General features: G+C 36.5%; 1 protein-coding gene and 2 long non-coding RNA genes across 3 annotated transcripts in view; 1 reads left to right on the top strand and 2 right to left on the bottom strand.

Moving 5' to 3' along the window:
- The window catches only part of LOC126756058 (uncharacterized), a 147,567-nt gene that overhangs the window by 90,006 nt on the left and 45,023 nt on the right, over positions 1 to 12,538 (bottom strand). The gene's annotated exons all lie outside the window — the stretch shown is intronic.
- Positions 933 to 4,795, top strand: LOC126756049 (hairy/enhancer-of-split related with YRPW motif protein). Its single transcript, XM_050468862.1, has 3 exons — positions 933 to 1,111; positions 1,174 to 1,388; positions 3,446 to 4,795. Exons 1-3 carry the CDS (start codon positions 939 to 941, stop codon positions 4,378 to 4,380), a joined length of 1,323 nt encoding a protein of 440 aa, XP_050324819.1. The 5' UTR covers positions 933 to 938; the 3' UTR covers positions 4,381 to 4,795.
- Positions 5,599 to 8,893, bottom strand: LOC126756056 (uncharacterized). Its single transcript, XR_007666541.1, has 2 exons — positions 8,480 to 8,893; positions 5,599 to 5,746 (listed from the first exon to the last, which is right to left on the bottom strand). It is a non-coding gene; the product is annotated as an uncharacterized LOC126756056 (long non-coding RNA).

Below are 12,538 nucleotides of genomic sequence, written 5' to 3' on the forward strand. Positions count from 1 at the left end.
TGTGGCCGGCGGCAGGAGACAGATAAACAGAACAACACAGCAGCACGTAGGCAACACAAGCCTAGTCTTTGTTTTCGTAGAAATGTCAAGTGGCTACCACGGCTGCAGCATCGATAACGGAGAGGCCTGCGTGTATCTGGCTTGCGTTGTGTCAATCACGCAGTGTCAATTATTGCTTGAATCAAACACATTTATAGATACAGATATACTATAAATATATTTATTAGTACAACAATGAAAGTAAACAATATCAGAACACCTTGTAACTCGTTACGCGCTTAGTTGGCCTAATGCCACCCCATGCAGCCGAATGCTCCGTTTACAACCAAACAAATGCACCAATAGCAAATTGACACTGAGAGAGCATATGCTCAGCGCTCTCACATTGTTTGCTCGTCGGTGAGGATCAACATGCTCTCAACGCAAACCCTTTGCGCTTGGCATCCTTGCGTGACCTTCTCCGACGCTGAGGGCTGTGACGTGTGCTCAATGCCATTGAAAGTTGATTTACTATTTAAGCGTATGTATGTATGTATGTATATGTGGATTTGTATATACATAGATAGTCGGGCTTTGGGCTTGTTGTCACCACCTTTGTCAGCAAAGCCGACACTGGCACATGCTTGGCTATAGCCAGGGGGTGGTTTGAGTCCAGATTTTTATTGGCGGCGTTACAATGAGCTTTGTGCAGGATTCGTTAAGCGGGACAAGGGTTCAGGATATGCCGGCACATGCAGGTCGCACGTTGGTCATGCGCTGCAAAATCAGTCGAACGCCGTTCGTACACACGATAAGTCACGTGTGGCTCTAGCTCTGGTAATAATTAAGCAAAAATAAATACATAGTTGGTTTTTATATAGGCATCAAGTTGACCACACATCTATAACTCTAACCTGTTCATTCAAAATAATTGTGTATTGTTGATTTCTACTACGAAAATGGAACATAATCTTCATAACAATACGCCGGTTCATTGGGGCTACGGAGTGGCTCCTGTGCCGACTACGCCGCACAGTCAGTGGGCTCCGCCACCTCAAAGTCATAGCTTGAAGCGAGCATTATCCGAAAGTGATTGTGATGAACTCTACTCTGAGGAATCCTCAAAGGAACAGTAAGTAACTCTCTTTTCAATTGATAGAAAGAAGCTAAGACTATCTTCTTCTGAAAATCTAGAGTTTCTCCCAGCGAAACTGGAAGTTGTCAGTTATTGACACGTAAGAAAAGACGAGGTGTTATTGAGAAGAAGCGACGGGATCGCATAAATTCTTCGCTCACCGAGTTGAAACGTCTCGTGCCAACGGCTTATGAAAAGCAAGGTTCTGCTAAATTGGAGAAAGCTGAAATCTTACAATTAACCGTGGAACATTTGAAAAATCTGCAATCAAAAGGTAAATTAATCGAAATGCACTCATATAAGCTCCTTTAGTGAACATACAATCGTACATACACAATTGTCGCATGGATATTCGCATGCGCATGCTGGATGTGCGAAGAAAACAGAAATGTGTTAAAATACAACTTGTTGAAGACGAGGATTTCATTCGAAATTGAAGGTGTTTTATGAGAAAATAAAAGTTTTGTGAAGTGCAAAAACAAATTTCTATTAAAAGTAACAAGACTCTAGGTGTCTGCATTTGTGACTAAGTTGAATTAAAATTGATACGTATAAAATATTCAAGCGTTTGCTGACGGAAATCTTCAAACCCAACGATTCGTCCAAAATCTAAGTGATCTAACGAAAAATTTAATATTAATGAAATAGGTGATCCACAATTAATTCTTATCGTTTATGACTTTTAAATAATACAATATAGAAAATTCATTCAGTAATACCACTGCAGTAAAAAAAATGAATGTCCCAGGGAAAAGTACTAGTTCCGCAGTTTTGATTTAAGGGCTATGCCAGAACTTCTGCAAAACGGATAAGAAGTGATACACAACACACATAAATTTTGATAAAATTTGAACTTAATTTACGCTCAAATAAACAGTTTGTTATAGTATGAAGTCTGATTTGCTTAATTATAAGCTCATATCTTCTTCTTCTTTATTGGGGTAGACACCGCTTATGCGGTTATAGTCGAGTTTACAATTTTATCACTTTTTCGAGTTGCTGTCTCATATGTTGTAATTAATGGTTCTTGGTTGGCTGTAATTGCAGTAGCAATCAAATAAATATCGCTAGAATTAAAAAAATAAATAATTACCTGAAAATTTGAAGAAATTTTCTGTGGATTTTTTAAGTAACTATACTCCCACTTTAGGATAACTAAAAAGAAAATAATGCTTATATAAAAAGGAATGATAATTTGTTCTTAAGCCTTAAACGTCTGGCAGTTCCGGGAACTATTACTGTTTTGTAAAATTTTCATGTATGACGGTGCATTTTTAAATATTTATAACATCACATCACATGTTGCTTTGATATATCCGTTATATTTTAGCTCAGTCGCCACTTGTGTGTGAGCTTTGCAGTCATTTACGTTTTGACTTTAGTAAGAGTGCTTTGAAAAAATAATTTCAAGGAAAATTTTGTATTTTCAAGTGACTTTTGCAAAAGTGATAATAATTATTTGGTGCTGAAAGTTTAGAATCTTCATCGTTATTACAATTTAATTTGATGTAAGTGTTGATAAAAAGTTTACAAATTCAAATATAAATTTTATAAAATAAAACTTAAACGGTCCCTTGATGAACCATCAGGTGCATGGAGCAACCGCCGGGCGTTTAATTTCACTGAATCAAAGAAAACCTCTATAATACAGACCATAATAATTTGTTTATCATTTCATTTATTAAAAATTTCTTGTAAAACTTTTTCAAATTTTTATTTTAGTTAAAAAACTGTTATATTTGCCTGCTGCCTACAAGTGAAAGCATTTTCGGGCACTCATAAACTCCGTTATGTCAATTATACGCCTAAACCGTATGCGTGAATTTGGTTTTACCAGTTTTCCCACCAAAAAAGCATTTCCCACGCTTTCAATTTATCATTTTAATCCGCCAGCCCAACTATCCCATAAACCACCACCACCTTGGTGCCATTAGTAGGATCAGCAGTCAATTGCCAACAGCAAAGGGAATTGTATGCAAGTTAGCAAGTGCCTTTGTCGCGCTATTAATTCACCCGTAATGCAAATAATTCTGTACGTTCCACCAACTATGAGCATACATACAACCATTGTCGAGACACCACACTAGCATAAACTCACCCTCTCACAGGGCAAAGGGGTTATTACACTAGGGCTATGAAATATGCTCTGTTGTGGGAATAAAAATAATGATAGTTTTTATTTAGTATTTAACATGTGAACAATGTGTGTGTCTCAGTATGTACGAGTATATGTGTAACTTAGTGAGTTTATTGATTCACAAAGCCAGCGCTATTGTTTGCATACATGACTGACTTTAATGATTTATTTATAACTGTATTTATTTATTGCAGGTATTGAATCGTTCAGCTATGATCCTCAACGCTTCGCCATGGATTACCATATTATCGGCTTTCGAGAGTGCGCTGCCGAGGTGGCGCGCTACTTAGTGACCATAGAGGGTATGGATATTCAGGACCCACTCCGCCTACGCCTCATGTCGCATTTGCAGTATTTCGTGCAACAGCGTGAACTGTCGGCCAAGAGTTGTGCCAGTCCCGGCGGCTGGACGTCGGCGTCCGCATCCAGTGGCTATCAGACAAACTGTAGTGCAGCACCTTACCAACCTTACCCAGGCACACCTACTGCTCATCCCAGCCTCAATCCCACGTATATGCCCACACCAATACATGCCTATCCCACGCTGAGCACCTCGCCAAGCAGCACTACGCACCTTCAGCCGCATCCGCACCACCTTCAACAACACAGCACACAACAGCAACAGCTGCAGCAGCAATCTCAGCAGCAAGCGGCGTCTGGACAGGTTAACCGAGCTTCTTCGGCCAATGGAACAGTGACGAGTGAAACGATGCCTATCATAAGTCACGCAACCAATCAGCCAAATCAACAACAACAACAGCAGCAATCGCTCTCAACGCATCAAACACAGGCAGCGTCGTCACAGTTGCAGCAAACACCTGTGTCACACGAATCACATCTTCAACAGCAACCACAGCAGCCACCACCACCTCAAGCGCAGCCGCAGCCTCAACACTACACGCAAGAACACACGCACACCGATCAACAAGTCGTCACTTATGCGGACTTATCCAACGCCCAGGCTCACATTGATCATCGCAATCCCACAGCGGCCATTGCCGCAACTGGTCTGAACTACCCTGGCTCCACACATTATCCGGTTGCAGCTGCCCAGGAGTACAATTCAAATTACGTGGCCGCGAACGGTTCCAAGCCTTATCGACCATGGGGTGCCGAAATGGCCTATTAACGGCCATATGCAAATGTATAGCAATAACTTATGCTAACTGTTGTTAAAAAACGGAGTAATGATATTCACAACCTAGTCACGAAAGATAAAAGAATTCAAGTCCAACTTACCTAATTTATTTGTAGAAATTATGAAATAAGGAAATATTAATGTTAACATTTTCTAACTGTTGTATACTATATGTATGTATGTGAAATCTACTTACATATACATATGTATGCATACAGTGATCCAACATGTACAAATATCCACTTTAAGGGTTTTTCCGGGAAATAGGATTAATTAATTTTAAGCTTTAATATACACTTGGTAAACGTGAGAATATAAATGATAAATATATTTTTATACAAAGTTATTGTAGATATACTTGTATAAATAGTATTAGCGTGCTACCAACATTTTTATTACCTTTTAAACCACGAATATTGTATATTAAAAAAAGGATTTTAAATATAAATAAACAAACCGTAAGTAAATATCAATAATAACTTCATCTCTGAATCTGGATGTACCGATTAAAGAAATATTCCAATTTTACAGAATTTTTATAGAGCGATTGATTATTTTTTGCTCAAAGGAGGTTTCAATAGCGCGAAACAGACGATTCTACTGAGGTCTGAGGACAGGAAAACTCGTTGGAGGCGGGATCCACTTGCCAATTTTACATAGAGCTTACGCATACAATTATCATAAAATATATGTCTAACATGATCTTGATATCTATATAGCGCCAGCGACATCGATGAATTTCATTTAAAGCTCATTGGAAATCATTTTGTGACTTCTCTTGGACGTCCACTGTTTTCTTCGACTTTGGTGCTGATAAGATGCAGAATTCAGCAAACACTATACAAGGTTAATGATAGTAACCCTGCAGAACTGGGCGCTAGTTCGAAGCCGGTGAAATAAGCGTTTACCAATAGACCACCCCTACTTACTTACTAGCCCTAAACAATGCGTTTTTTATTTCCGTTTTTGTATGAAATTGCCGCAAATAATGTCAATCACCACTTCCTAGTTTACACGGGAACTGGTGAAATAGTACCTTATATTAGGCTCCAAAAATAGTAATTACAATGTAGGATTCCAAGGGTAGATAAAAAGAGTACTTACATAACACCTTATGTAAGAATCGGTAAAAAGAATATCCATGTTAGAGGTACTTATGTCCGAGAAATCACTAATTATAATAATGAAATAATAACACTTACGACTGTTAATTTTTTTTTACTTTATTTTTATTTTTTTCTTGCTGAGAATACCATAGCTCAGATTATTCTAAAACCTTTTTTCCAACTCTATTTTAATTTTATTGTAGCTGCAGTTTTTAAAGTAGCGCTTCATCCACAGACTAAAATTATTGCATCTGAGAATAAGAAAGATCAGAAAAGTTTAAAATTAATGTTGTTTGTTGATTAAAATAAGTTCATTTAAATTGCAATTAAAGCGACTAGAATTAATTGTTTAATCAATTGATCAATCGATAAAAATAATAATTTAGAGAAGCCCAACGAATTGCAATGAACTTGACAATTAGCCATATTATTGTTAGAGTTTTTTTAAATTTCGCCTTTAACGGTAAGGCTTTTTATTGCGTTAGTGAACAAAATAAGTAATAATTTGTATTAAAAGAACAATTTTGATACGGTTTGTAAGTTATATGTGGTCTTAAACAAGTTTTCACTCGATTTTATTCAATTTAGGCACAAAGAAGTTCCGTTATTAAAAAAACATGCTCTCTCAATTTTATTAAAATAACTAACATATTTGCCCTATACATGCGGTATAAAGCCAGCTGGAATTTCGAAAATTTTTATATTAGGTAGATGGAGGCTAAAGAAATTATTGATCCAATTCATTAATTTTTTCACATACAGGCATGCTACGAGTATTAAGAAAGTATTCTTTTCAAATTTAAATATCTCACAGTTTGACTGATATTTTCGATAAAAAGTTCGCAATTGAAAGTTTGATCCACATATTCGGTAACTACGGACTTGAATAGCTTAGGTCGGATTTGGACAATTTTTGGTGGTCATCTCTTAGCTCGAATTGTATTCTGGGAAATGCATGCCCGATGGAACTTAAAATTGGATTATATGGGAAGTAGACGTGATTGTGGTCCGTAGTAGTTTGTTTTCGCACTAGAACATGGGAATGTCAAGATAATACAAATACGATCGATATCGTTCGATTGGGTCCTGATATATGGTTTTGACCGAAATGTGGGCAGTGTCACACCCATCGTCCAATTTTGACCTCGGCTCCTATAAAACCTTCTAGTACAATCTGGAATCTAAAATTTAATGCCTCCGACGTAAGTATTTATTTATTGATTTATCGCACTTTTAGTAGTTTTTAACAAAGTCGATATGTGGGGAGCGCGGGGTTATCACCCTTCTTAGGGGTTGTCGGTTAAGGTGACTTGTTCTGAGCGAATTTACTTTTCGTTTAATGGCATTTTGTGAGAATAGCAGTGAACCGATTACACCCATCTACGAACTCGTCCTCACTTTTTTGCGAAGGAGCATCATCCGTATCAAGTTTCATTAAGATATTTAAATTTTTACTCAAGTTATCACTTGCACAGACGGACACATATAACCCTATATTTAACTCGATTATTTTTAGGCGATACAAACAACCGTTAGGTGAACAAAACTATTATACTCCGTAGCAACATGTTGCAAGAGATTAACAAACGGTTTTTGCTTTATAATTGTTTTTGTAAATTCTGGAACCAATGCACCGTTCCAGAATTTACATATGTGTAAACAAACAGCGTTCGAAGTTTTGTTTTCAATTTCACCTGCGCTCTTTCTACTCTTCCTCTTCAAATTCGATGCTTGACTGTTGCGTTCATGCGTGTACATTTTTTCACTAGGTGGTTCCGCGTTCTTCTACCATACCCCTTTTAAATGATTAGCTAAGTTTTTTTCCCAAATAATGTACCTAAAAAAGCATTGACGCTATTAGAATTCAGTTCAGTATCTTCGTGAATTACTTTGGTTGTCCAATTAATAATCATCGGGACCATTACGGATCTGTTAAACACATTTATTAAGTGTTATTATATTTGGCAAAGTTTTCGCCAATTTTCCGTATTACCAAGCACTCCAATTCATTAAGATTTTTCCATTTTTCTATCTTGCATATGAGAGAATGGTTTTTGCATGTTCTTCATGCGCTTCTCGTGGTGTTGCAATACCAATTATAATTGTAATTAACATACATACATATGTATGTACATACATATATATGTATGTTAAATACATACATACATACATGTATGCTGTGTTAAAGCAGTTAGACTAATATTCAATTTACCTTTCTCACAAAATTTTCGAAGTTTTCGCTATTGAGGAGTGGAAGCAGTAGTTAAAACGTCACAGTGTAAATGACAACCCTGCTCACCATGCACAAAAATAATCATTATACTTCACTGAAATGGAAATTTCGCTCATGAAGTTTTCCAAAATACTTGCTGTTTCAAAGCAATATGTACATAGGTTTCAAAGTAGATTTGCATATTATTCTGTTTCAATAGCTATTGACCACTGGTCAACTCAATTTGCATATGCACTGCGGTAGTAGCTAATGCCGCAGCCGCAGCCATAGTCAAAATATGGTATGAGTATTTAAATAGAGGTATTAATATTTACAAAAAAGACACGTGTTTATTTTACGAATACGCAATAGTTAGTGGACTAGAACTTGAAAGTTTTGCATAATCCTTGCTTAAGGAATGGTCACTAATTATGTGCATAGTTGTATGGCTGTAGGTAAGCATATTGTGGATGCGAAGGGTTTGTGATAACTGCTCTGAATACTTTTAACCGAACTTGTATTCACAAAGGTTCATGAACATACAAACGTATGCAAATAGATGGATGAGTATATATGTAGGAACATGTTTGTTGCTTATTAGGTAGGTAAATGTCGCCTTCACAGATCATTGAACACACCTTATTGCACATCCCAGTTTTACGCAATCTCCTCATGCGCAGATACAAATTTGAATGAAGAGTTTCTACTCGCAGCATAACTGCATATAAATGCAAAAATAACAAAATATTGTTTTCAAGTAACACATACTTACTTTCATTCAGCTCAAGTACACTGTTAATAATCAGCTTAATAAAGTTTTGAAGTTTTCATTTAATTGATTTGAAAACTTCTCAACGTCACAAAATTGCGGTCAATGTGATATTTTCTATTCTTTTTGTACTCATGGTTATATACTATACATATGTATCTCCTGACTACATTATTTTTATTGCTACTTTTAGCCGTAACATTTATTCACTTTTTTCAGTTCGAGCACTTTCAATTATAAATGTCCACAAGTGTGAATATCTGCGAACAATAAGTCACTGCATTGATAGTAGTGAAGTGCGAGTAGCTCGTGTTAAATGTGAGAGACCTTTTCGACTCGACTTCCCACGCTCCATTCAGATCAATAGTCACACACCCCTGTTGAATCAATCGCCTCTATCGCAACTTAACTCAAAGTTCGCACTCAAATTCGACAGGCTTTCGAAAACCAACCCCAACTCGCATGCGCTTAGAAATCTATCTACTTTCTATTTAATTTCATATAAACATTCACACACATGCATGTATATATTATGATTTGTTATTGTAGGTATGTTTCCCAATTGCCTTCTCGGGGTGGTTCCATGGGTAGCAAATTCACTGCTAAGCGTTAATTGCTGTATGATTTCGACAGCAACAGGTTCCTCAGCAGAGCTCCGAATGTCGATCAAAACGATTTGAGGTTTTTATTGTCAACATTTTAATGCGGTTAAGTGCAATTAAGTGAATAATGTTATTGAAACGTATTTTATGTTATTGTCATTTTTATTCGAAGTACAATTTATTGTCATATGTGAGCATTTGCATGTGCTGATCTATTAAAAATTGCGAATAAAATGTTAATATTGAAACCAAACCAAATACGTAAATATGTATGTATGCATGTGGTGCAGTCGATAATTTTTCATATTTCATTCTCCAAATGGCAGACACTTATAATATAATATTTGCACAGGTGGCCCACATGTTATACGTTTTAACACTCGGATGATTAAGGGAATCGATGCAAATGAACACTGGCCGGATCAACGTGCCAAGGAGTTATTTCATTTGTGTATTTTATCAAAATATTTTAACAGTAATAGTATTGTATATACATATATAAATCAAGCTTTGCGGAAATAGTGATCTTCAATATACACCTGTCACCTTTTACGCAAAATTGCCGACTATGCCCAAGATACCGAACATGTGAACATCAGCACTTTCAGGCTCCTTACCGAAAATATGCGAAAAATTATGCGAAAAGTTTTAAAGTTTAAATAAACATCAAACGTGAAGATATCAACGCTTACATTCACAAAATGTTTTGTTTTACTAAATGAGAATCTCTAGTTCGTTTCAAAAATAATTTGAATGGATTTCTCAGATAAAATGAAGACGCCAAATCCATAGTAATCGGAACATTCTATTAGCAAAAGTTAAATATTTTCTCAAAATGAATTTAGTAATTTAATACTTGATCACGTTAGGAATGATTTTTCAAATTTTTCACAGCGGTGGACGAGGTAGAAACTTGTTGTAAACATGATTGTGTTCAAAAACTTGGTTTCGAAAAGTTGAATGGTGGACTAATAGTCCTCAAATACGACGATTCATGTTCCGAAAAGTAAAGCTTGGAAAAGTTTTTTTTAATAGTCCAAATTATCCTAGTTAAAAACCTTCAACATATAAAGAAAGTAGTGACAAATTTTAAGATTCTAAGAGCAAATACTCGCTTCATCTGGATAAATGTTCGGGTAAGTTACATTATTATAGTGAGAAAAAAGAGAGCGAGAATGGTAGCAATGTTGGTGGGATCGTTCTTTTATATCAGATTATTGCTGAAAAGAATGAAAAAAGAAAGTCGACCGGAAAATTATAAAAGAAAAGCTTATAAAAGGCTTTATATTGAAATATAACACATGTTCTCGACATTTGTCTCCCCATATATTAGGTTGTCAAATATCTCCTTTCCGCCTTTTTGTCTTTTGAATTTCGCGGCTATGTTTAAAGCGCTACAGAGCTCGTATCTAGCAATACCATACATCTACAACCTACCTACCTACAAAACGACGCTATGAATGATTAGTTTGGATATTACGTTCAACAGTTATAGACGTGTAACATGGAGTTCACTAACGCCGAAATTCGCGCTATTTTAAAGTTTTCCTTCGTTAAAGGCAAATCCGCTAGAGAAACGTTCCGTGAGATTAATGGTATTTTGGGGGATGGTACTCTATCACTTCGAACTGCGGGCGAATGGTTTCGACGATTCAGAGCGGGTGAAAACGACACCATGGATAAACCAGCCGGCGGAAGACCTGAGACGACGAATACCGATCAAATCATGAAAAACATCGATTTAGACTGGCATGTGGCATCTCGTGAAATCGCACAGAAGATGGAAGTTAGTCACCAAACCATTTTAAACCATCTGCAGAAGGCTAGATACACAAAAAAGCTTGACTTTCTGGACCGAATCAACGCCTGCCATATGCTACTGAAACGGAACGAACTTGACCCATTTTTCAAGCTGATGGTGACTGGCGACGAATGGATCACATTCGACAATATCAAGCGAAAACGGTCGTAGTCGAAGGCCGGTGAATCGTCCCAAACAGTGGCCAAGCCGAGATTGACGGCCAGGAAGGTTTTGCTGTGTGTTTGGTTGGATTGGAAGGCAATCATCCACTATGAGCTTCTCCCATATGGCTAGATGCTCGCTTAATTCTATCATCGTCCCAAACAGTGGCCAAGCCGAGATTGACGGCCAGGAAGGTTTTGCTGTGTGGGTCTTCTACGAGGGGGGTATTATGAAGTTGCCGTCTAGATGGAAACATCACTGTAACACTTTTTATAAAGCATTGAATAAAGAGCAAAAAAGCGGAAGGGAGGTATTTGACAACCTCATACTTCTATTCATCCTTATTTTTCAAAACCAAACTGGCACAGATATATCTGTTATATTATGTCTGCAACAAAACCACGATAGACAAGTGTTATTGAATTTCAGAGACAGTATTTCCTTTAATTATTGTGATTTTTTTTTGTCAAAAACTGAGTATACTCGTGGCAATACCACCACTTATATAGATATATAATATACAGATTTTCCAGCATCCGATACAAGCAAACATCATATTTTTCTGGCAATAGTATGTGGTGAGGCCAAAAATGGACAAATATCGAATAATCGAATTTTAAATTCCCTCTGGTTGATGTTTTTCTCAATTAGACTATTCTCTTTTGCTGTATTTGACTGTAAAGTTTTGTCAAAACTTGACAATATTTCACTATCTTTTTACTTGTTCAATATAAACTGATGAAATTGCGAGAGTCTAAAGTGTTCAGTTACACTCAAACTTAGCCCACCCTTCCTTATTATATCCTGAATATGTAATATTAAGTTTGCCATGAAGCTTGTAACACCCAAAAGAAAACGGCAGACACTCTATAAAGTATATGGTTTTCTAAAAAGAGTGATATGATTTCTTAAAAAAAAAAACACACGCACATTATTATGCTAAATATCCTCCACGGTCTCTTTTGAAGAAACGAATTCGATGAATCCAATTTTGAGTACTCTTCCACTAAAGTCATATGTCATGAATAACACGTTCCATATTAACTTATAAAGCTTGAAGAGAGTCTGGTTTATTGCTAAGAACTAATGATCAATAAGAAGCAGTCTAATGGTGCTAATGATGTTAAATCACAACTGTCTCCAAACATTTCTCTCAATGATTTGGTTGTTGCACATGCTGTGTGGCTCGTAGCCCCCGTCTTGTTGAAACCAAATGTTGTCATGTTCAACTTCTTCCAATTATGGCCATAAAAAGTAGGTTATCATACATTTATATCGTTCTCCATTGACAGTAAAGGTATCACCAGCTACTTTTCGAAAGAAGTACGGACCCATGATTCCACCAGAGCAAAAACCACACCAAACTGTCAATGGTTGTTCATAAATAATTTTTATATTTTCTTCACGTCAGAATCGACAGTTTTTTTTTTTTACCGCACCACTCAGATGAAAGTGAGCCTCATCGGAGGAAATGATTTTCTTTAAAAAATCTGTATC

The sequence above is a fragment of the Bactrocera neohumeralis genome, chromosome 4 (genome assembly GCF_024586455.1).
Source record: "Bactrocera neohumeralis isolate Rockhampton chromosome 4, APGP_CSIRO_Bneo_wtdbg2-racon-allhic-juicebox.fasta_v2, whole genome shotgun sequence".
Classification (NCBI taxonomy): Eukaryota; Metazoa; Arthropoda; class Insecta; order Diptera; family Tephritidae; genus Bactrocera; species Bactrocera neohumeralis.

What these genes read in the sequence shown, in the direction of transcription:
- LOC126756049 (XM_050468862.1), top strand. Translation starts at nt 939, where the DNA reads ATGGAACATAATCTTCATAACAATACGCCGGTTCATTGGGGCTACGGA. An exon ending in GAGGAATCCTCAAAGGAACA is followed by an intron (nt 1,112 to 1,173) that starts GTAAGTAACTCT and finishes CTGAAAATCTAG; the next exon opens with AGTTTCTCCCAGCGAAACTG. An exon ending in GAAAAATCTGCAATCAAAAG is followed by an intron (nt 1,389 to 3,445) that starts GTAAATTAATCG and finishes TATTTATTGCAG; the next exon opens with GTATTGAATCGTTCAGCTAT.